Source organism: Zosterops lateralis (assembly GCF_965231275.1).
Source record: "Zosterops lateralis genome assembly, chromosome: 1".
In the NCBI taxonomy this organism is placed as follows: Eukaryota; Metazoa; Chordata; class Aves; order Passeriformes; family Zosteropidae; genus Zosterops; species Zosterops lateralis.
This window is the reverse complement of record NC_139762.1, coordinates 37689448-37714687: the sequence shown is the minus strand read 5'-3', so window position 1 is coordinate 37714687 and position 25240 is coordinate 37689448. Positions and strand designations below refer to the sequence as shown.

At 37.3% G+C, this 25240-nt stretch overlaps 1 protein-coding gene across 6 annotated transcripts in view; it reads left to right on the top strand.

Annotated features, from left to right (window-relative positions):
- SATB1 (SATB homeobox 1) overlaps nt 1-25240 on the top strand; it is a 92382-nt gene that overhangs the window by 27684 nt on the left and 39458 nt on the right. For all 6 annotated transcript variants that reach the window (XM_083871589.1, XM_083871585.1, XM_083871588.1 and 3 more), the window contains 2 exons: nt 17789-17900; nt 20200-20654. In XM_083871589.1, the coding sequence (XP_083727715.1) occupies nt 17789-17900; nt 20200-20654 (567 nt within the window). The remainder of the gene's footprint in view (nt 1-17788; nt 17901-20199; nt 20655-25240) is intronic.

Genomic DNA, 25240 nt, shown 5'->3' with positions numbered 1-25240 from the left:
TAATAAATAATAAAGCACAATAGGCAACGCTGATGTGAGATTTGAGATTTCTACAGACTGTAGCAAGTAGTACCCGTGGAGAGGATCTGCCAAAAATGCAAATGCATTTGACCACTTCATGATCTTTATAAATATGCCTGATTCATTTTGAACATAGTCTTACAGCGTTTCCCATGGGGAGTTGTGAAAGGTTGTTTACACCACACTAAAATCATCTCACAGCAAACTGGATTTTAACTGGTTTTTGTCTGCAGTCTTTGAACTGCTTTGATGCAACTACTTTTTTCAAGCACATGTGTTCAAGATGTTAAAAGGCTCTTTACTTACTGCTGTCAAAAGTACTATTGAATCTGAATGCTTGTTAGATAACCTACAGTAGTTTTAAATGCTAATTCATAAACTGAGACAGTCTTTGGCATGCTATGTGAGAAGGGAATAAAGAATAAAGCTCTTTGGGTGATATGTTGTTGTTGCAAAGAACCAAAGGAAAATCAGTCATTTATTAGTTCTAATCAAAATATACCTAAACAAAAATGAAACCTCAATTTATGCATTGCTAAATATTGAACCAATGTGTTCCTCAAGCCTTAGTCGTATTGTTCTATTTTTGCCATTCTTTTTGTTCTTCTCTTGTCAAATTACTGCAAAAGCACAACTCATTTTTTGTGCAATATGGTGTCCAATGATGCTGTGGTGGGAACACAGTATTTTTTTTTACCTTTTAAATTTTAAAATGTATTTCATTGTGGCGCAGTGGAGACAAATTCAGTATACAAATAAATGATGCTAGTTGTAGCAGGGAGGGAAAAAGAGAAATTAAGGAAGTGAAGGTATTTTTATGGAGATTTTATTTCTCTTGCTTAGAATACTGGAGTCTTTGTCTCTGAAAGACTTCAGTTAATGTACAGGAGACTACTCTCCCCCTCTGTCTAATTTTTGTGAAGAGATTAGCAGACTTGTTTCCCATCACTTTTTTTTTTCCCCCTACGGTTAGATTTTTTTCAGTGATGTGGCTCCAATATAGGAAGTTTTGAAGTGGAAATAATCAAAATTATCTTCACTGGTTGCAAACCATTTCAATAATATGTCTACAAAGTTATCTTGTATGTACCTACTGTAAAAGCATGTGAGCTTTTGCGCTGCTGGCTTATGGAGGCTGCAGATAACTTGGGATTTTTCTCCATTTTAATCTAATAGTGCTACTTTTTACTTGATACTGATGGAAAGCAAATAATTTCTATTGAGGTGGAATATCTCATTTCTATTTAGACATTGTGTTTCACAAAGGATTTTCTGTATATATATATATATAAAGCAGAAAAAAGCTTTTAAAAGGAATGCTTTACTATAGAAAGTATCATGGTACTAGAGACAATTCAATAATTCTATGCTTCTAAAAAAAATTCCTTCAAATATACTGAATTTTTGTGTAATAACTTTAATGGACAAAAAAGCATCTCGCTTAATAGCAGCGCTTCAAGTTAGTGCTTGAGATGACTAAAACTCCACACTACAGAGCTCTGATTTGGGACTGTTTGTTTACTGGTTTGTATTTCTTTATTTGTAGAAGAATATGCTTAAAGCCATGAGCTTCCTTCTCTTGTTAAAAGTGTGCTTATTACTTATGCCATCTCTATCTTCACCAGTGCTGCCATAGTTGGGTTGCAAGAATTTAAACAGCTTCTGCTTTTCTTTTTTTCTTTAAAAACAAAATTATATTAAGCTTAAAGTACATTTATTTATTCTTAACTTATGGAAAAACAAGCTTTTACAGTAGTTGATCTAGAGCCCATCAGTCAGTCTAAGTCTTCCTGTTTCCCTCTGGGAGCTTGAGGGAAGATGAGTTGATCTGACAGTGTCCTTTTCACATGAGTAAATTGATCTGAGTACTTCCCGTATTTGCCTTACCTCTAACTCCTTGTCCCTCATTCCTATGGAAAGGGCACTGATTTAAGATTGCCAGTGTTTTATTAAAGGTATTAAAGTTTTTGAATTGTCCTGCCATGGCATGGTCCTGCAGCAGAGGTGAAAAGAGCAAGGCAGAGGTCAGGAGACTGTGTTTCCTCAGAGGATCTATTGAAGTGCCAGCATAGGAGATACTTCTGAGAGCAGAGGAGGACTCTCTCCTTCTATGGGTATAGGTAATGCCATATGAAGTGCTTCATCATAAATGCAAACTAATGCAGTGACACTGTACCATAACTTATTAACACTGTTATGGATATAATTTATTAACCACAGAAAAATGACTCAAAGTGGAAACGAGAGTAGTTATCGTTTTCTGTCACTGTCATTAGCAATACTCTGTTTTGTGTAGGTATTGAAGGACTTGCTTTGAAGTAATTAAGCCGCTGTGCTCAATGCGTGGCATCTCCGAAGCCCCATTTTCACTTAGAGTTTACTGTATTTTCTGAAGCAATCTTGCATTTTGTATATTAAAAAATTACTCATATTTGTTCAGAATACTGGCATTCTATGTACTGAAAAAAGCTAAAAACAAGCAAGCCAACTATTTTAAAGTGCAGATATGCTTAATAACTTGAAAATATGTGAACAAAACTTTGAGAACTAGTCTGTTTCAATTATGGAGTCTTGAAAACTCAACAGCATTATTCTTTTAAAAGTACAAACTCTTCACACCTTTCTTGATAAAATACCACTGTGACTCTTGCTCTCATTAGGAGAGTTGAATACATGGTTCTTTTTGAAGCTGCTGTAATTCTCACTCTGTGACTGTGTGGCCATCCCTGAAGGTCAGTTTAATTGCTCAGTATATGAGCCCCCATCATGGGAAATCCCTGTCAACATGACTTGGAGTGCTTAGGACGGACCAGAGCAAACGCACACCTCTGCATTGCTGTGGAATTGCAAACAGTTGTTCAGACATTTAGCCTCAAATTTTTGGTATCAAGCAGTCAAGGTAAAAGGACACTTCAGATTTTGCGAGGAAAACCCAAATCTGTTCTGAATTATGCGCTAAAGTGCATATTTTCATGCTTTACATCAGGTTTGCAGATTTTATTGCTAGAGACTGGCAGCATGTGCAGATGCCGACTGAAAGACTTTTTGTGTTTGATACGCACAGCTTGCTTCATTCCCGTTTCCTCTCCAGACCTCTTTTGATGGGGAAGGTAACTTGGAATTTAATCTAGGACTCAATTTTGGGCCATCTTGTGCATTCCATTAAATTGGTCTATCTCACGAGTGGCCTAGATCTCATTTCCCTCCTGTTTTGGCTCTTCAGTCTCCAAAGGGTTGTAAAGAAATTGTTCTACCATCAATTCTTATTTCCAAACCTTTGCACAGAAGCTCTACTCTACTTCAGTCTTCTGGGAGCTGCTCTAAAGTGATCAGGCAAGCAGGCAGCTCTGTTGCATTTACTTATTTAATGTTAGTCCTTCAATGTCTCGCCTTAGTCTTTGCATTTTCATACTTCAGTTTCTCAGTTTTGCTCTGCTTTGATTTTTAGTGCAGAAGTTTCTTGTTACTTCCACAGTTAGTAACTGAAATATTACAGCTGTATTTATTCTGATATCAGTGAAGTATTCTTTTCCTCTTTTGCTCCTATTGAATTACTGTGTCTTTCTCTGTTTCTCTGCATATATATATATATATAAATATATATAAATATAAATATATATAGTTCAATCAACTTTTGTAAGGAAGAGGAGAGCAACATGGGGTATTGGTCTAAGAAAAGGACAGGAAATCCTTTTGATAATTCTGGAACAAACTCACCATGTGTTTTTGAACATTTAGATGTATCCCTTATCTTGAGTTCCTGTAACCTTTTCCATGAAAAGACAATAACAAGTCACCTACCAAATGAAAAGATTGTAGAGATTAATTAGTATCTGGGTACTGCTTTAAAAATATGGCAGCGATCAAATGACAGTGACTTTTCTGCTGGTATTATCTTGCCTGATTTTTTTCTACAAAAAAAGATACTCTAAATGGTTGTTAGTATTCACTAACAGGCACTATCAAAGCACTGCCAAAGCACTTCTGAAGCAAGGTATTCTTTTTCTTACCCTATAATATCCTGAAATGTGAAGGTATTTGGTTGGGGTTTTTTTCCCTCCATTTTTCTCATCCTTTGAGACTGTTTATATCTAGTCTGACTCTCAGGACAACCACCAGTCAGTGCATTATAGATGTGAAATTCCAGGGCTGATAAATAGTAGAAACTCAAATCTCAATGGCTTTTTGTTCAATATTTTGTAGGGGACATGCAGTATTTCAAAAAAATATATCCAGAGGCTGTGGTACTTGGGGACATAGTAACTTACAGACTATTTAAAAATTTTTGGAAGATATTTGTGTGTTCCCCCCTTCCCCCGCCTATAATGTCATTTACATAATTTTGCTCTTGGTGATGAGGGAATAACGTTATTTCAGTCTGAGGGATGGATATATGCTTGCATTCCATGAAACGTATGCATACACAGTACAAGTGCTGGTACGATACCCAAGTCTGCATAGTTTTGCACTTGTGACAAATATAACTATCCTGACTGCGCTTTTAACAAGCTTTCACGCTATAGTGAATGATTCTCTTCTTCTGACATGGGTATGGTATAGATCATATACTTTCCTTTCGTTCAGATACCCTGCCCTGAATTTGCATGCCGTTTTGTTCAGACTTTATATGATCTGGCAGAGACAACAGTCAGAAAGCTTTCTTGGAACATCAGTGTTTCTCAGTTCACCTGATGTGAAGGTGCTTGGCCATCACATCAGCAAATAGCAAATAGGCAGCTCAATAGAAATCCTGTCACATTTCCACACCGCTGTTCTGATCCACCCTTCCAAAATCCTAAACAAAATGTTATGTTTGCTAAAATTAAAATTTATGTACCTATAGATAATCAAGGAATGAGCTATTAAGAGTTGCCAAAATACATACTTTTTATGAGCAGTTTTTGATTCGTGCTTTACTAAACCAAAAGGTTTTTTGCCCCCTCCCCTTTCAATTTTACCTGCCTAGACCTGAGATCAAGTCCTTGGATTTCTTTGTTGCTTATAAGTCTCTTCTGTCTTCCTCCCCTCCCCCAATAATTAATAACCTGAGTAAGGAATGCAGCTCTTTTTTCTGCTTTAGAAGTTACTGTACTTTAGATTTTAAAGATGTCATTAATTATTTCGGGAAGTAAATCCTTGAGGGCCTGGGCTCAGCTTTTGGCAGGCAGGGCTTTTCAACCCACCCCCCAGTTGCTTAAGAGCATTCACTGTTATGTCTCTCCTAGCTGACATGGTATCTGGATTTTTAAAACATTTGCAAGTAACTATTAAAATTTGTGCCTATAATTTTTAGTAATCCAGATAGAATGGGTAGTGCAGAGCCTATTGCTGATGGGATGGGCAAGATGTATGTAATAGGTGTTTGAGTAGAGCTGTGTGAAGACATTCCCAGGGTACTCAACCTTTCAATCAATTGATCATTTGATCATTGATTTATGTTCTTTAGATGCACCTAAACACTGCGTTAAAGCTACACCAGTCTATCTGCAACTCTTTTATCTGTGTAGCACTCTATTGAAGGCAAAAATATATAGCTATTTTTTCTGCCTCTTCATTAGAGTTAATATAGTAAGGATGTAAAATCACTTTCCAAAACAGTTACGAGGCCTGAAGTTATTGTAGGGAGAGGGAGAAGACATGCTTTGTTCTTCAAATAAATGCAGTATCTGACTTCAGGGGTATCTGTAAGGTGTCAGTGTGTCCCTTGGTATCTGCGCAGTAATGCAGTCTTCTGATTCTGCTTCCAAAAAGTGGAGGAGCCAAAAGAGGAATGGTGCTACTGTTCAAAGGTTTATTTTGTTTTGGTTTGGTTTTTTGGTGGTGGTGAGTTTTTTGTTTGTTTTGCTTTTCTTTGTTTTGTTTGTTTGGTTTTTTTCTTGTTTGATTTTTTAATTTTCTTTTTACACTCCTAAAATCAGGAATTATAAGCACCTGTCTTTCACCAGCTCTCTTGCAAAAAATACAAAATTAATGCATTTTTGGGCCTGTGAATCCCACTTAGAGTACTGACCGTTTTTGATTGTATCTAGCAATTTTGGGAACCGTGTCATGTGAATGATAATCTGCATCATAGGGACTTCAAGTTTTAGGGAAGTTACAGAATGATAAAGGAACACAGCACGTTTTCTTTTGATACATTTTCCTCCTAAAGCATGCATGTGTTGTAGAGCTGAGCCCTACTTGACTTCTGTTTTCACTCGGTGCTCCTGAGAATGGTATATAGAATAACTTCCATTTTAAATATTTGTAGTGATGTTCTTCTTTTTGTAGATACATATATACACATAACCATGCTATTTTTATTTTTTTTTTTTCATCTGGGAAAATTTAGTGGGTTAAGAGGCAGTCAAGTAATGCATTTCTACAAAATTTTGTATTCATTTGTATTGGTTCATGTTTCTTGCATACCTCTTAACACAGTCATGGCCAAGTGCAAGCCCTGCTTCATTTCTTTTTTCTATAAATTTATTAGAGAGTTAACAAACCACTTCTCCAGTGTTCTTTAAAGCAAGATTGCAAATAAATCTTTTTTTTTTTTTTTTCTTCTTCTTATTGGCCAATTTTTGGCTGTGGAGTACTGCACAAGTATAAACAACATGAGAGATCCTTTAACATAACATGAGAGAGCCTTTAGTCGCTTTGCTCCCTAGCTTTGGAACTCATTGCCAATTGAAGTAAGGAAAGCTTGGCTGTTGGGACTTTTAAATCTAGACTTAAAAGTTATTTGTTCTGTTTAGCATTTTTAAAATGATTCTATTAGGAATTGTATGTGCTTCAGTTTTAATTTTAACTCATAATGATTGTAAAGCACCCTGGGATGCTTGCATGAAGGGCGCTACAGAAACCCAAGATTGTATTGTACTGTGTTGTAATGTATTGTATTATTACATGGTACTGGAGTTGGACCACGGACAATTCATATAGAAAGCATTTGAATACTTAGCTAAAGATAAGGAGTATGTGTGGGGGGGGATACTGTCTTTTCTTGCTTCTTTTCCCCCTTTTCTGTCAGTTATTTTATTAAACTAAATTAACATGGCAGTTATTCCCTGAGAAATGCCAGCATAATTTACTGCTGCAAAGGGGCTCAAAATGTAAACCAGATGATAAACTAAAAATAAAAAAGTCCACATTAAGATTTAATTGCACTTCCCTTTCTATATTACGTTCTTATGTAAAATACATTACAAAACAGTACATTCTTTATCACTTCCTTCACTTTTAACTGAATTTCATTAACAATAAAGAAATATATTGTCTCTATTTTCGGTAATGTCACTTGACAGTTAATCCCTTAACTTGATGTACATGTCTTTAAGATTTTTTTTTTATTTTTTTTTTTTTTAATAAAGAACACGATAGCACTGACTGGAGCCAAGTATTGCACAATCATGTGATTTGCAAGTTTCCCAGCTCACAGCTTTGCCAGTGCAGGTCAATTCACACCTGCCACACTTATGCCATTCTGGTCCTCATGTTGCTTTTCCACAGTGATTGTCAGAGGTAGAGAGAGTTGTGCATGCGGCTCCTTCCTTCCCCCCTCCCTCCCCACTCCAAATGTGTGGTAAACCTTGTGCATTGGAAGTGTCTCCTCAGGAATTAAATGGAGTTTAATTTCTGTCCATTAGAAAGCTGCTATCCACATCGCCAATTAAGCCTTCTATTTAAAGGGTGAGGAGATACGTATGTCTACATCTTAATCACTGCTGTGACTGGTTTGCAGAGACCTTCTCTGACTGGTTCAGTTATTACTAGCAGTGGTGGGAGGCGCAGGGATCAGCGTGGTTATAAAACCTACCCAAAAGCTGAGCAAAGTCTGTAGGTGCTGTAGCGTCACTGTCAGCAGATTTGAAGCTGAGGTACATCTGTGTTAGGGGACGCAGGGGTGTAGGCATAAAGATGCGCCAGGGGAAAATCACTTGAATTGGTAATAATTTTTACCTGGCAGGAGCAAAAGCAAACACAACCCACTTATTGAGAGGCAGTGCTCAGAGACATGCAACTCTCACCTTGTCAGACTGGACTCATTGCATGCCTTCACTATAATCATAACTTTGAGAAACTCATCTCTTTCCTTCTGACTGAGCAAAACTCTAAAAGCTTGCTTCCCCACCATTACTACTTTTTTTTTTTTTTAATTAGTAATTAAGTTCTTCCTTTTTATATCCAAGAACCATGGTAGGAGAACCCTAAGGCGAGAGTGAGCTTTGTCTCTCTTTCCTTGGACACTTCCTTAAGAGCAGCACAAATGATATCAGATTCTGCTGGTGCCTTGCAGCAGTGATCAGAGGACAGGTTTTTCAGGACAGTTGCAACCTCAGATGTGCCTCACTCAAAGCTGTGGAATAAATTGCTCAAAAGGGAAAAGTTCTGTTCCCCAGAGGTGGGGAAAGATGAAATGTTCTCCTCATATACACCTGTCTCATTTATTTTTAATTTGTTTTTTAAGTGCTAAGATTTCCTACACTCAGAACTGCAGTTCTTCTATAAACTTGCACCAGAAGAGGGGAAAGGGTGCCTGGTTGTGCTACTGTTCCAAGGGATTTGATAATTTACAGTAAGCTGTCAGGGAGAAGGATGGGTTTTGTGATGATGAAAAACTGAGACACATGCAAAGGACATTAGTATCAGTGGCCTTTCTAGAGCCAGAGAGAAGGTTTCAGCTCCATAAGTTTACCTAGGATGTTTGTATTTGAATGAGTATATTGGCACTTAGAATTCTAAGGGTTGTATGTGTATTTATATATTTACATATATATATATAACAATAAAATTCCACCAAGATATATGTGCCAGCTTGCACATCCCCGAGTTCCTTAAGGTGTGTTCTTTACTCTGCACTTCTTATAAGGAGGATCTTTGTGTGCTAAGTATAATTCAGCTGATTTTTAAAAAAAAATTATATATTTTAATGCAGTGACTACTCAAGAAAAATTTAGTAAATAGAACACTAAAGTGCACATACATATATTCCTCATGGAAAGCTAGCTAGAACATTTCTCTTCTGAGATACCTTCATCAAATCTTGGATGTTTTTATGAACTCTTAAGAGCATTTATACTTTTCACAAACTCTTGCTAGTGAAAGATAGCAACATGGAGGCAAAAGTAGTGCCTTGGCTAACACAGCTGCTTACAATGTCACCTTTACAATTTTATGTAGCAAAAGTTAAGAACCCATAGCAAGTTTCATACTGTAAATTACTTTTCTCCTGACAAATTTTTATGTTTTTCTCCATACAGAAAGAAGTGTGTTTGTGTGCTTTTAGCAGCACATCCCTCATAGAATTTGGGTGTATATGATTAAGAATAATCAGATGTACATGTGGCTTATAAAGAGGCACATGACCTGAAACAGTAAAACTGAGACTTAACCATTTAAACAAAGGGTAGATAAGGGATGTTAGATTTGGCACTAGAGGGGTATTTAAGCAAGCAATCGGAGGCATGAGAAATGCGCTCACTAGGAGCAGAAATCAATAAAGTTCAAAAAGCTAGTGTTACATTTAAAAACAGAAAGAAAGAGGTACATAAAAGGTACACTTAGAGGTTACAGAAAGACATTACAATGGATGTGGTGGAAGATGCAGCACAAGAAGTCTTCAGATAAATACTTGATGATTTCTTTAGGTCAGCCATTGGTAACTTGGCTGAACTCAGAAATTGTTAGATGTAGTTCTAGGGTCTCATTTTATGTAGGTTCCAGAATGAATGCTCAAAATGGCCTCTTTTGATGTTAAAAATCTGCAAAAACTTATGTAGAAAATGGAGAAGCGATCAAAGAAAAGGCTTATCCTTAACACCAAAAGAAATTCAGCAAGACAACTGTTAGTGCTACTGAGTCTGATGACTTCTTGTCTGGACGTTGTGCCTTAGGGCTCAACTTCATGCCAGACATCTGATGCTTTGCTTAGCAGAACAGTGGAATCCGAGAAGAGACTTGCTGAAAATCATGTCCTATTTCCCAGCAAGGAAATCTTCCTTAACATGGTGGGTAATATTAAGCAAAAACTGAAATGAAAACAAACGTTGCGACTGCGTGAAGACAGAGATGTTGATAATTGCTCTATCAGGAGAATGTATATACTGCAGTTTTCTAGAAAATTTTACCGTACACAAAGCTGAGTTTAATGCATTAATAGGTCTAAAATGTCTTGTACCACACAAAGTGTTTGCATTAGCTTAGTATTTGAAAGGACAAGCATCCCAGATAGGAAACAAGGCAGAAGCACTCTGACCCACCTGGAACAGTGTGGTCGGAAAGAAAAGCAATCCAACAGAGAGGAATGATGAAGGTCTCTCATATTTTCACCAAACCAGTCTGTGAGATCTCCACCTACCTCTTTATTCCCTCTTTATACAAGAAATGCTGGTTTGTATCTTGGATTATTCAGATTGTCCTCTTGGTTTGTAGTTTTCCCTAGTCCCGTTCATTGCATCCCAAGAGGAGGTGACTGCAGGTGCACAGGCTTCGTGTAGTACATAGCCTAATGTAGGAACAGCAGCCTTCTAGAGAGAGGTTGAAGTTGTCACCACATGGAACTGGTTAGGAGGGATGGATCTTACCCTGGAGTAGCTTAATTCTGGTTCTGTGGACTTAAACTCCAGCCCAGGTTGGAGCACGGCTTCTGGGTTTGTCTTCATCCGGCAGAAATTCTGCCTGTACACCCCAAGGTAGTGTTGTGGTGTGCACCAGTGGGGAGAGCTCCTGAAACGTGCATCCCCAGCTTAAGCTGAAAGAGAAGTTTAAAGCAATCTATTCATTTCATAACAGCTCTTTCAAATGGATTCCTGGCTGAAATGGATAGTGCATTTCTTACCCATGGAACTCTCAAATTTCAGAGCTCTGCTGGCAAAGGCACTTGCATAATCAAAACCTTAGGGTGTAATAACTCACCCCTCAATTTCATTTTCATTCTGTGAAGTAAACCAAGAATTAACTTATTAAATACTGGCTATTTTGCATTCTATATTTTATCCAAGTTGTTTTTAGGAAGGGTTTAGCCAGGACTTTTACTACTAAGTATCTGCCATTTACAAATCATGTGCAGTAAAATCGGGATTCTTAAAAAGATTTGTGTTGGACATCTGACAATGAAGACGAAAATGCATTATGTCTCCTTATCTTTTATAGGTTGAGGTTGTGACTTCATTTTCTTTCTTTCTTTTTTTTTCAGTCTAAGGCACTGTGCCATGAAGCTTGTAAAGCAGTTATGAAGTTCTTCAAATTTGAATTAACATTTCCCACCTACCTATCTTTCTCTCTTTTAAGCTTTTAACCTTTGTAGATATAAGAGTAGTATCTTGGGAAGCAGCTTTTTATTTGAGCTTTATTTATATCCCATCAGTGGGAGATGCTCGGGAAACATTGGGAGAATGCTGCTCTGTCATGCAGCAACTGGGAATTTACATTACAGAATGGTAAAAATAGTGCAAGGATCAGTTTCTTCAGATGCTGAATCCTCATTTCTGATTTTCAAAATCTTCCCAGTGGGTATATTTCTATCCATATATAAATATATGTGTATATATGTATATATAATTTGGGTTCTTTTGATTTTATATCTTCCCTCATTATACCAATGTAGCTCTATGTTTACATTAATACATACATTTATAACACTTAAAGACAACGTAAGACAGAAAAGGAGGAGGAGATAATCTCAGTTTTTTGAGGATAGGAGAAAAGAGGGAAGGCATACAAATGTATTGGAAAAAAGGCTCGTGCCATCACTGTGAATCTGGCTTTTATTCAGTTTTAACTTATATGACCAGCATTTGCCATGCAGATCCTTAGTCTCCTGACCCTGGCAACAGTATGGAGGTCAGATAGCCATCCAAGTGCAATGCCAAAGGCACAAACAAAAGTTTTTTTCTTCTCTGTCCATCTGTGGGTTTTTCCCTGATCCTACATGTTTATAGGGCATATGACAACAAATTCCATTGCAGTATTTGCTATAGTTCAAGATAATGGGCCGAGGAATTTAACATAATTCTTCGTACACAGTTAAACTGTCAGTGTCAGGAATTCTTGCCCAAAAAACAACTAGTGGCTGGATATATTTGGTCTACTTTTATTCAGAATGGCAGATGATATTTCTCTGCCATGCCAGAACACTAGGAACGACATTTTGCCCTGCTTGGGTTTTTGCAGTACATGGGCTGGCATAGGCTTAGACAGGCTAAAATCTTTTGATTTGGGGATAACCTTATGTTGTCTGGTTGGGGCTTGAATGTTCTCTTCTCATTTGAAAAATGTTAACGTGGAGCCTCCTGAGAAATAAGCACTCATAAGAGTTCAGCTTCTGTTAGAACTGAAGTTTGCTATTTCCACGCAAACAAAAGCCACTGATAGTGGCTAGAATAGGGGAAACAAAGTTCTTCTGTCCTTTATGAAAAGATCCCCCCCCTCCATCTGCCCCCAAATCTTTAAGTTCTCTTCTGCAACTTTATCACTTATTCAAACTAGGTCTAGGGACAAAGGCTCATAGCTTTTCTCTTTTACTTTTTTTTTTAAAAGCCATGTTAAGTTTGCAGCATTGGAACATGCTTCCCTGCTGGTGTCTAGGGATGTAAAGCAGAGGATTTATGGGAGACAAAATAGAATAAAGCCTTAAAAGTTTGGCTTTAAAAAATGGAGCCAGTGATTTGACAGATTGTTCAGTAAATGTTCATTTTATTGAGAATTATAAAAAAGGTGCTTAACGCCTCTGTACCATTAATATAATACATTAAAAGGGTACTGTCAAGATTAGTGTTTCAGCTCTGAAAATTGACTGTAGGGTTTATGGGCAGCACTGTTCATACTCTGCTTGTAAGATGAGGTATCTTCCACTTATCACTTCACAAAACCATTATGTTGTTACAAGGCTTTATACTGAAAAACTTGATAAATAGTAAAACGTAAATAAAATCTCATTTGAAAAGTGAGAGGATAGTTGCTGCCTGTCTTATAGCCAGATTTAGCAGATGCGGGTTTGAATGTAAAACAGTTGTGAAAATAGCCGGTGTCAAACTAGTGCAAAATTAAACTTGTGGGGTGTTCTGTTTTCAGTGTCTGTCATTGTTGAAGTACTCTATTTCAAAAGCATGCATTCCTTTCTACAGAAAAAAAAATCAGATTCCTTAGTTGAAATTAATTAGCATTCAGAAACCAGATAGCATGTTTTTGGGTATTCATGAGATCTCTGTTTGAAAAAATGTTTTTAACTTGTAGAAATGTGTTGCAACACACAGATGGGAAGAAAAGAAAAAAAAATCTCTTTAGCAAGCACTGTGTGTAAAAGGAATATTACATTTTGCACGCTCCTGATTACCCTGTGTAAACAGTTTTTGACATCTGTCTTTATAGTTTTCGAGGAGAGGAAGACTTTGTTAAAAGAACCATTTTTATACAGCAGTCACCATTTCAGTCTTGCTTTACCTGTATTATGAAAGCAGATGGTCTGCATGTCTTTTGAATATTTATAACTATCAAAAACAATCTCTTGCTATTCACCCTTAGGCTTATGAGATGTCAGGACTGTTCTGGTTGAAAAAAAATCATCTTGGGTGTTTACAGAAAGGGGATTACATTAAGCTGAAATGACTATACATTTTCCAGTTTAATATTTGTCCATCAGCTGTTTAATCGTATTTAGATAATTGTGTAAATAAGTTGTTGCAGCTCTTGCCCCTTCCACTGAGCAGGCTTGAAGCTTTAAACACCAATGAATGAGTTGCGAAAAGGCTCAGATTATTTTTTTCCTAGTTAAACAACCTGGAAGGCCTAAATAAGTTTTGGTTACAGTGCTTCTTTTGAGAAAAATGTTTGATTTGCAAAGGAATCCCTGATATCTAATTCAGCTGAGTTGTTCTAGGAAGCTGCTGTGTCTGTTACTCTCTGCTAAGTCTGTTAGCATGTATTTGCTCTGTGTAAATACTGCAGCCCAAGTACCCCTTCATGAGGCATGAAAACAACCTTATTCTGCCCATATAAAAATAATTTTAAGGTTATTTAGGGGAAGTTTTGGGACTGTGGGGGTTAAAAGCTTTTTTGACTGGAAGCTGAGCAATCACTGATAACAGATTTTGCTGTGGTTGGTTGATTTGGCAGAAAAGCATGAACAGTTTTGGTTTAGATGATTGAATTAACCTGATTAACATTGTTTTTGTTGTTTTGCAAAAAGGACAACAGTATACTTTTAGCGATGATCGAGCAACACTTCACCTGGTTGAAGAGCAGTGTTAGAGGCAATGACTCAGAAATGCCTCCCTTGAAGCACCTGCAGCAGTGGCTGCAGCAATGAGCTGGCATGAAAGGCTCGGGTCCTTCCTGTATCTTGCAGGATGCACCTTGCGTTAGATTCTGGCACAAAACAAAAGGTGTCTGATGCTACGATTTTATTGGGTTTTGTTTGATGGGCATATGAAACGATTCCTGCTTGAGATTTATGATATTTCCCCAGGGAGTTCCCCAACTTCTTTGAGAAAAAGATGGTGTCTGGTATTTAATCTCTGGTATTTAATCTTCCAGAGAAAATGGGATTTGGTTCAATCTATGCTGGGTGAACCTCAGCTGAACCTCAGAACAAATTCTACCCCTACCTTCACACAGTTGTTGGATGCCTAATTATAATTAACTTATTTGGCTAAAAAAAGAGCACTTGGGCTGCAGCAGATGGTATCATTCCAGAATAGTGGGATTTCTGTGAAGGTGGCACCATTTCAGATGAGATCTCCCGATTCTCAGAACATGACTGCAAGTGATGTGGTTGGGGGGAGGGAGATAATGGGAGAGGGGAAAGAGGGAAATTTGAGATCTTGAAGGCTCACAACTTACTTTCATGGATAAACTACAAGTTAAGATTGCATATCTGTGACCAGTTTTTGTGTTCTCTCAATTTTCTTTGCAACATGTGAAAAAGAAATCTAATCAGAGTGATGTATGTGATGCATTTGAATATTTGTATGATATATTTATATTCGTCATACTTGTATGTAGAAGGCATCTTTCCCTGTGCCTCACAGATAAGGAGGATATGTGCAGTAGTACCAGGATATCGTATGCTTCAGGTACAATAATAATTTTGGTTTTGATTATTGATAATTCAAGACATGGGAAACTCCTCAAGTGTAATGACCCAGGTAATATGAAAAGCATCAATATGCCTTCAGTCTAGATAGTGAATCTCTGAAGGCCACTAACTCATGAGGTTAATCTTAAGTTTTAGGCCATAAGCATACCAGATATTTATATATGTAGATTGACATTAAAATGTACAGGAATTCTGTAGCAATAGGAAATTTCTACAGCTAAGTACATCTCTCTGCACTGATGTGACTGCACGTTTGATGACAATAAATAAAGCATAGAAACAATGAAATTCAGTGTTGTCAAGATATTTTCTGAGTTAACAAGGTAATAATATTTTATCTGGCTTGTAAAATTTTGCCTTCAGTGAATTAGTAAATAAATCATTGATTCCTCCTGATGAGGATTCTTAGCGTAGGTAATATCACTTGAATATTTGCATGAAGTGTTCTCAAAGAAAATGCAGGATAATTTTCATTTTTAAATGTTTATAATGTCTGTATTTTTTTTTATTTTTTTAACTACTTTGAAGAGCAGGAGTAACATCACAGTGTTAGCCATCAAAGCTTGAAATTCACATTGTGTCAGAGAAGCTAAAATTCCCAGTAGTGTTTCTCAAACAGACCAGTCCCCTGTTTGGTTGTAAAGTAACTGCATTAAATTTATTCCTGAAGAAGCAGGGGATATGTTGCAAACTGCCATGTCATTTGTGTAACATTTTTGTAAAATGACATGGAAGGGAGCACTAGGAACTCTTAGACAAACATCTTCAATAATAGGTAATTTAGAAAAAATTAATATACGTGTTTTCATACTTAAAGTTAGTTGGGCAGGAGAACAAATCTGAAAGGGGCAAAGTAAAATAAGAGAAATCCACCTTGAAGTTGAAATGACATCTGCAAAATACACATGAGCTGGTGTGGGATGATGGCCTCTGACATGTGCAGTTCCCCATTTTGCACATACAGATCTGCATTTTCTACAAGTAGTGTGTGCAGTCGTATAATTTGCCAGTTCAGATCCACAGGAGTTTTAAAATCCTGCCTTATGTATCATGTGCTCATGTTTCAAATGGTTTAATCTATAAAAGAGTTTAAAAGATAATTTTGTACATATTAGACATTAAGTATACTGCTGTTGTACTAGAAGTTGAAATTGGGTTCAGCTGAGCTTGGTTCTGGTCATTCATGCTAGGCTTGTGGTTGTCTATTAAAATTTCACTCTCCTTTTATACCACTGACAAAAGGGTTCCAGCAAGTTTCAGAAATGCCAGATTAGTATCAAGAAATGGCAAGAATTTTGGTGATTCGGTGAAACATTAAAATACCTGCCTGACGAGTAGGGGATATCCACATTTGGCATAAATAATGCTTCCTCAGTCTAACAGTTCTGAGCCTCTATGAACAGCTTACTACTGAGTAATACCTTAGAAAATGGTTATAATGAACTTCACTAAGATCAATAATGAAGGTACTTTTAGTGAGAAACTGAACTAGCCTCTTAAAAGAAGACTTACAGTAACATTTATTGCATTTTTACTCCAGACTCTTCCTTCCAGTGGCTATTGTAATTGGTGTAACAAAGGCTTGATGCTCTAAATGATTTTTAAGACAGCACAAATATATCTAAATGTTACATGTTGAATAGTGAAGAAATGTAATAATCGAGGCTTTGTCTTCTTGACTGTCATCGCTGTTTCAATACACTGGACAATTCTTGTAGTTAAGCCAAAAGTAACTACTTTCCACATAGAAATTTAAAGGGTGGCAAAGGTCAGTCTGTTGAAATTATATTTGCTAATTTTGTTGTCCATACATCATATACTGAGTATAATTTTCAAGTTGGAGCATTATCTCATTTTGCAAGGCTTAGTCTTAATTGATTTGTAAAAGAATGTACTGGAACTGAGTTTTATGCATTGTAAATTCCACTATTTTAAAATTGGTCAAAACTGAGGAGAAGGTAAATTTCTCACTGTAGCTATCTGATATCTCGAGAACCTTTGAGAAAAAAATCATCTTGATCTTCCTTTGGTCTATTTTACAGCTAATATTCAGTTACGGAATTAGACATGACAATAAGCTTTTCATAAGCCTGTTTTTGCAGATCACTTAAAATACCCTGTTGAGGAAAAACAAGGCTGGGTTCATATTGGGTTATTAGGTGCATATTTTATACTGCTATAAACCCCATATTTTATCCTATTCATGGGTCATTCAGATAAAGTTTTATCCTATGATTTTCTGGGGTCTAATCTGTGATAAGTGGCACAGAGGAACCGGACATGGGTAACTTGGGTCACTGCTTGCATTTGTAAAGGCAGTGTAGGAGTTGTGTGCCTGTATGGGTACGTGAAGGGTCAACCAAATTTAAAAGCAGAAATGGGATGAACAAAATTCACTTTCAAGATTAGCATCTTCTGTCCAGAGCCCATCCCATTGCATGATGCCTCTTGGTCGATAACTTTGTTCTTCTCTTAGTACATCTGCTATTTTTGCTCCCATTTACAATATACCTTGGTTTGTTTTCATGCTCAATTAATGAGTTTTTTAAAAGGCTTTGGATGGTAGGATTTAAAACGCAATATGGTTCTCAAACTTTAAATATATAATGGTTCAACAATTGAAATAATTTGTGCTTTGACTTGTACTGGCCCTGTATTACAGATTTTTTTTCTTCTTCCCTTTTCACACAGAGTATGATTTCTTCCATTGTGAACAGCACTTACTATGCAAATGTCTCAGCAGCAAAATGTCAGGAATTTGGAAGGTGGTATAAACATTTCAAGAAGGCAAAAGATATGATGGGTAAGCAAAAAAAAAAATTGCCTTGATGGTGGTTACATACTATTATGTGTCACATTGAGGTCTGTCACAGTCATATAAGAAGCCAGTTCCCTTCACTATAAGTTTGGGATGCTTTTGATGAGTAGATGTAGAAAGTACATATATAGTGAAAGAATTCATTTAAATAAATATTTGCTATTGAAACAGCCAAGCTGACTTGGGTTGCCAGAGATGTAAAGCTGTCATTCTGTAAATCTAGAGATCTTCTACCACCCAGGATAATTGTTTAGAAAACCTGTTCCTGGAACTGTGACGAACTGATTTTTTAATGTGTGTATTTTTTTCTCGCTCTGGCTAATGTATATTTAAAGAAACAGGTTTCTATAGCTATCGCTACCTTCCAGCAAGAATGCTGTAATTTTATAAATTTCTATATTTCTCTAACCTTTGGACCCCAATTTCAATTAATTTTAACGAATAGTTGTTGTGACAATTGTTTTCTTGGTGTAGTAGGCACAAGTAAATTACTGGGGGAAAAAAATCTATCAGTTCTGTGATACCTTTTATCTTTCTTAAACCTGTTCACATAATTTTGAACACTTTATGTCAGAAAACTTCTATGTAGATTTCAATAGAATGGAGAAATAGGACCTCAATTTGGATTGAATTTTGAGCTTGACTTAGCTTTCAGTATTTGAAGCAAAATCATTCATCTACCAAAACGGGTTTCTTGCCTTTTATAGCTTAAGGCTGTAATGAAGACAATGCATCACTTTTGTGATAATTGCTTGAATTACTGTTCCGAGTGAATGGCCCACTTGGGTTGATCTCTACTTTCCCTGAGTGAAAAAAGGCAGCTTCTTTCCTTAATCTTCTTAGTACCTTCTGTGCAACACGGACCCCTTGTTCTTTGGTTTCAGGTGGTTCATGTGTGAGGCAGCAGTGGCCATATGGGGAGAGTGACCTTTCCACAGCAGCCTCTCCCACGTCCTTTGCAGCAATGTTCCTGCATGGGGCAACCCCTGCAAAATTTTACTTATACAGTCTGCCAAGACAGGTTCATATTTCCATTCACTTGGAGTCAGTGAAGCCAGCAAATAGAAAATGTGTGTTTGTGTATTCTTGTGTAAACTAATGCTGGCAGAAGAGGCAGCGTTGCCCTCAAAGCCACCTTGTGTGAGGAGTAGCAGGGCCTCTGCTTGGGTACTGATCCAGGCTATGGACACCAGAACTCACTGGCTTTTTATTTATCAGATTTCTGCCCGTGATAAGACAGGGGAGGAAGATGGGGATGAAGCTGGGAATCCAAGTGTCGATTTCTCCATCCAGCTTCAATCTCTGTGGGGGAAAGGGTGGTCTTGCACTGATTACTGTTGGTGAAGATCATAATTACTGTGACAAGCTCAGACACTGCCTAAAAAAAAAGGCCTTACTAGTATAAGAAAAAAAACCAAAAAACTGCTACACACTTTTGTGAAAATACTGGACTTCTGATTTTTAAATAAAGCTTATTTTCTTAAGGCTGTTTCCAGACCGGAGCTGCTAAAGCTCTAGAATAAAAAAGGTTACAAATGCTGATTAAAAGGACACTCCTTTATATCAACCTAGAGTTATTTTATAGTGTTTAATCATGCACAAAAGGGCAACTAGAAGTACTCTTGTATTTTAAAAAACTATGCTGTTATTTAAAAAGGAGGGTGTGTCAAAGGCAGATGAGATATATACGAATATTTTTCTTAATATAAGAAAAAAATTCAACCATGTTGCAAGTCACTGAAAAAAACCATGCATACATGGTTGCAAGATAAAGCAGCCCATCTGTGTAATTTACATAAATTATACTAGTTCCTAGCAGTCCCATACAATTGATGCAGCATCTAGAAATTAGCAGAGCATGGGGAGGTCTGCACCTCACCCTGCTTGTTACAGATTTCCAATGGCTGGGAACTGCCGATGTCGTGGCAGGGAGTTCATGGGAGGAGCAAAACCAGTCACTGGGGGCTTCTCTCTCTCTGACTGGGACATGTTTTCCCACAACAGCCCTCCTTACCTTTTGCACAGATGCACTTGCTGTTTTGCCTGCATCATCTACAGCACAAAGTGGGTTTTTGTCTCTTGTCTTTACCCCAACTCTAGTTGGTTACTGCTTTGTCTGAAGTTCCCTGTATCTGTCACTGTGGGATGCAGCAACCCACTCATGACTGGGTTGCATTGCACCATTTGACATTTGTTTATTTTTATTAGCATGTCTTGTGAGGACAGTTAAGTTTGTGATTTTCCATCTGATGTTGGCCTCTTCAATGTTTCTTTTCTGCTGTAGTCGAGATGGATAGCCTTTCTGAACTATCCCAGCAAGGTGCCAACCATGTCAACTTCGGTCAGCAGCCAGTCCCAGGGAACACAGCCGAACAGCCTCCATCTCCTGTTCAGCTTTCTCATGGTAGTCAACCATCAGTTCGGACCCCGCTTCCAAACCTGCACCCTGGACTTGTATCTACTCCCATTAGCCCTCAGCTGGTAAATCAGCAGCTGGTAATGGCCCAGTTGCTGAACCAGCAGTATGCAGTGAACAGACTTCTAGCCCAGCAATCCTTAAACCAACAGTACTTGAACCACCCTCCTCCTGTCAGTAGATCCATGAACAAACCATTGGAGCAGCAGGTCTCAACGAACACAGAGGTGTCTTCCGAAATCTACCAGTGGGTCCGTGATGAATTGAAACGAGCAGGAATCTCACAGGCAGTATTTGCACGTGTGGCTTTTAACCGAACTCAGGTCAGTCATTGTTTTTTCTTACTGTTTTTTAAAGTCTAAGAGTCCCTTCTTTCGCTCTTTAATTAGTAATTGCCATCTTCTGTCTTCTCATTTCTACCTTGTCACTTAGCTCCTCTTCAGGAACCATGCTTCCTGAATGAAGCATGATTGTGCATGTTGATACAGTACTGAAATCCTCAGGGATTGGTCTATGGAAATATCTGCTGTTCTTACAGGAAGTGTGGTTCCTCTCCAGTTGTGATGGTTTATGAACTGGATTTCCCAGTAAAAGAAATTAACAGCTCTATGCAGAACCATTCACGAAGTCACCCAACAGATTGCCTTTTGTGTTGTAGAGTTGTGACCACCCGCTCTGACCACCTGCACACACTGAACAACTTTTCTTTCACAGGTGTACTGGAGATGGTCTTGTATCCATACTTGCGTTTATTTTTATTATTTTCCAGTGAAAGTCCTAATAACATCTTTTCAGACTTCTGAAAAATTAAAATTTAAAAGCTTTATATCATCTAATCTCTTCATGTATTTTTGTGGTTTGTTGCAAAAACTGTAGTTGCTGAGCTTGCCGGTGTCCACGTCAGAACATATACTTCAGCTCTTCAATGCAGAAAAAGCCAGCCCTAGCAAAGCTGATAAGTAACACTAAAATGTGTTATTTTTTACACCTGTTTTAGAAGCTAACCCTGTTATAATTTATTCTGCTCTATGAATTTAACTTAATGCCATGTTGCATGGAATTTAATCAAGCAGAAATTATAGAAGAAATGTCAGTGTATTGGATGCAAATAATAAGATAATAATCTCCAAATTTTAGAAGTATGTTATAACATAAAATAAGATATTTTTAATAGGACTTTGTAAAATGGGAAATACTTAAAAAAGACATAGGTAAATTTGCTTTGAGTTCCACATTTTTAAATGAAAACACATACTTAGGGAACAATTTGCCCATTGTAGATTATAGTATAACAAAAAAAGATCATAATTTGAGCTTCTCTTGAAACATTTTTGTTTCTCCCTTCATAGCTTAGAGAATAAAAATTCTATTTCAAATGCTCAGGTAGCAGGTTTGAATCAGCATGTCATTTATAATTGTTCTGAATTACTATTGCCTTACAATATTTTACATCCTCCTTTAGCTAAAAGAAAGTAGAGTCATTGTGTGAATTCTCTGTAGGGCACTCTGTGTGTGTGTGTGTGTGTGTGTGTGTGCATCTTTCCTCTTTACAGCAGATGAGGTTTTCAAGAACCGGGCCTTTTGTACTAAACTTCCTGGGTTTACATGAACTCATGTAGGGATTATTTACATTAAGTTAGGTCAAGGCAGTGTCAGTTGTTTTATTTACAAATAAGTGAGTCTTGTTTAATACAGTGTCTAAAAATTTCATTATTAATACTCTAAAGTATTAAAGCAATAGTAGTAGCTTCATATTACAGTGATTTGCAGCTGCTATCTTACCTGGACAAAAAGCCAAGTAATTCAGAAAATAAAGTTTATTTTATATTTACTTCTTACTCAGGTTTGCCTAAAAGCATGTTGTTTTATCTAAACTTTCTCCCCTCTGAAGTGGTCAGTTTTTGTCAGCTAGTTCTGCATACAGCTTTTGGCATGTCCTTTGTGCATAAGCAGTATTTGTTACCTGAAATACAAAGATGATTGGTTCTGACTGGACATTGAATTTATGTGACAGAGTAGGAGAAAATGCTCTTTTGATTTGATGAATGCAATTGTAGAACAAGATTTCTCATGCAAATACTGATTCTTTACTTTAATATTAGTATTATTACACTAAACGTATATTAAAATATGTACTGCTATCTATTTTTCTTACAACAGATGTTATTAAGTATTTGTTTAAAGTTCAATTCTTCCGCAGACTTTTTGGTTAACCAGTTTGGTAAAATGTGTTGAGAGTGACCCAGAACTGGGAAGAAACCCCAAAATGAACACTGAAAACAATTCCCCTTAAGAGATGAAATACACCTATATATTTTGGCAATTTTCAACCAAATCTATTTGAAAAAACACAGAGTAGTATCCCTACATCCTACAAATTGTTTTTGCTAATCAAGTTTGTATTGCAGTTAGCTAGGTAAGATTTTGCAGTAATTGTTTTTGCTTTGTGGCAAACATAAGGAGCAAAAAGGAAAAATACTAGGAGCCTAGAGAGCGCCAGCCTCAGTTTTGCCAAGAAATATCTCAGCATACTTTTTATGTGAAGCAACACCCCACTGAAATACAGAGGAATTTGTTGCATGCATTTCACCTTTGCAAACCTGGAAACTTTTAATTTTACCCACAGTGACAGCTAATGTGCAAGGATAAACACAGGTACCAGCAATTCTTACATGAAAACTTTTAAAATTTGTTCTGCTTGCTGTATTTCCGAATTCCTCAGCTTATTCAAGGATACATCACATTGAGCTAAAGTTAGGATAGTACTTTAATAACTAATGCTGTTGAGGAGTTATTTTCTAATAGTGATATAATATCCTAGGTTGGGGTTTTTTTTGTTTGGTTGGGGGTTTTTTTGGCTAGAAAAGTGAAAATGCTTGTTTAAATTCATGTTCTCTTTTCTGAGATAAGAAAGCTAACTCAGGCTTACCACTGACATTTTTGAAACTGTCATAAGCATATTTGAGCCGCGTCCAGGGACCATATCATACCATCAGTTTCTAAAGGCATAAGAACTCGCTGAAATTGGTTAGGAGTTCTGTGCAAGAAAACCCTGGTGTCAAGATACAGTCTCAGATGAGGGGAGAGATTTGCTTTCAGTGTAAAAGTTAAGGAAGGAAGCGATCTCTAAATTAAAAGTGATTCAGCTTAATGTTTGGGCAATAAAATGGACTTCAAAATTGGCTGAAGATACTCTTGTTTTTCAGACTTGGGCTCTACAATATGAATACAGAATTTGGTGGTGATGTTTGGGTGCGGAGTTTCTACCAGTGTAGTGTGGTAATTCAACACTTGATCCTAATTTTTAAGATTTTTTAATTTAGCTGCAAAAATGTCAACTAAAAATATTTCTATCTTTCCACAATCCAAAGATTTGGCAAAAATACTTCTGCAAACTAGAGTGTCTTTTTGTACTAATTATCTATTAAAAAAACCCTACCCTTAGCTACACCTTAGAAGTGTATCCTTAAGAAAGACAAAGTGTGATTTCAATGTGTTCTTGAATAATTTCCCCTCTACCCTTAAGTTCCAAATGGTAATTTCAAAGCTGAATTCTTGGGAATGTGCCTTATAAAATTTAATCAAGGTGCAGACAGCTATAGCTTGAATGAAACTTTACATCTATACAGGCATGAAAGGACCGCTGTTGCAGGGAGAGAAGCAGTTTTAGTAGGAGGAATTTCTCTATGGTCTTACTAGAAAGTCTTCAGAGTACAGTAGGATCTGAAGTTTTCCTTGTCCTTCAGCAGTTGTGATTCCAGCTCACTGGATTCAAAGAAACAGGTTGAATCCTGTTAGCACCTCCTTTCCATGCACCGTGGAAAACTTTGTTGAGTTAGTACTTGTGCTGGCAGATCTGAGTTTTACCTCAAGCAAGGTGTCCAAAGGTGACTACCAGTCTGCCAGGATAATTTTGGTAAATTGAGATGCTTATGTTTCAGTTGCCAGTTCATCAAATTAATAAACATAATATTTTGTTTTAGCTGATGTTAGTGCACTGTGCAGATACTTCTACTGTCTTGAAAAGGCCAGTTCAGTATTTTCTTGTGCTTTGCAGTCTAGCAAATGGTATTTGTGATCAGTTTGCTGCCCTGGGTAGCCCCAGACAGCCATGGGGTGACAGTGATGATGCATTGGGGTAGCTCCCCAAGGCATGGTGCCACAGCCCCCCATCAGCAGAGAGGCTCTGCCTGCTGTTCCAAATGTTAAGTTGAACTGGGAGTTCCTCTACTTGGTTTTGTTCTTAGAGCTGGAGTGCAGCATCAACATTTGTTGGGCTGAACTACCCTCAGAGCCCTAAACAAATAAATAAACTCCTCTCCCATTTCTGTTGTGTGTTTTTGGATGTTACATGAGTCAGGAAGCAAAAGGGTTGAGTTCCCACAGCCAGTCTGACATTTGACTTGAAGGTGTAGCCTAGCACAGCGGGGTGACGAGCCCACACTGTGTAAGCAAGGAATTGTGTTAGTCATGGTTGTGGTTGGAACTGGAACTGGGGGCTGCCTGTCTCTGTTTGTGTACACTTTCAGCTGTAGGGTTTGATGCAGGGACTCAGGTGCTGTTATACAGAGGTGACTTTCGTTGCTCTGTCTTCATGAAAGAAAGAAGAGTGCTTTTTGCTACTTTTCCATGTCTGAATTTTGATACTTTCCTTTTTCCCACGAGTGACAATGTTTGATCTGAATTCAATATTTTGAATATTTCTCACTTTTCTCTCTCACTCCTTTCTACTTGAGCCCCATGCTTGTTTAAAATATTAGCTGCCAGGACATAATGCCTTTCGTTTATGTCTAATGCCTTTTCTCATATGTGAAAACTTCTGTGTATTTAGGCCTGTGCTCATGCTAATTCTGGGCAATTGCTATTTCGAAGGAGAATGATTGGATGCACTAAATGGCTCTGTGTAACT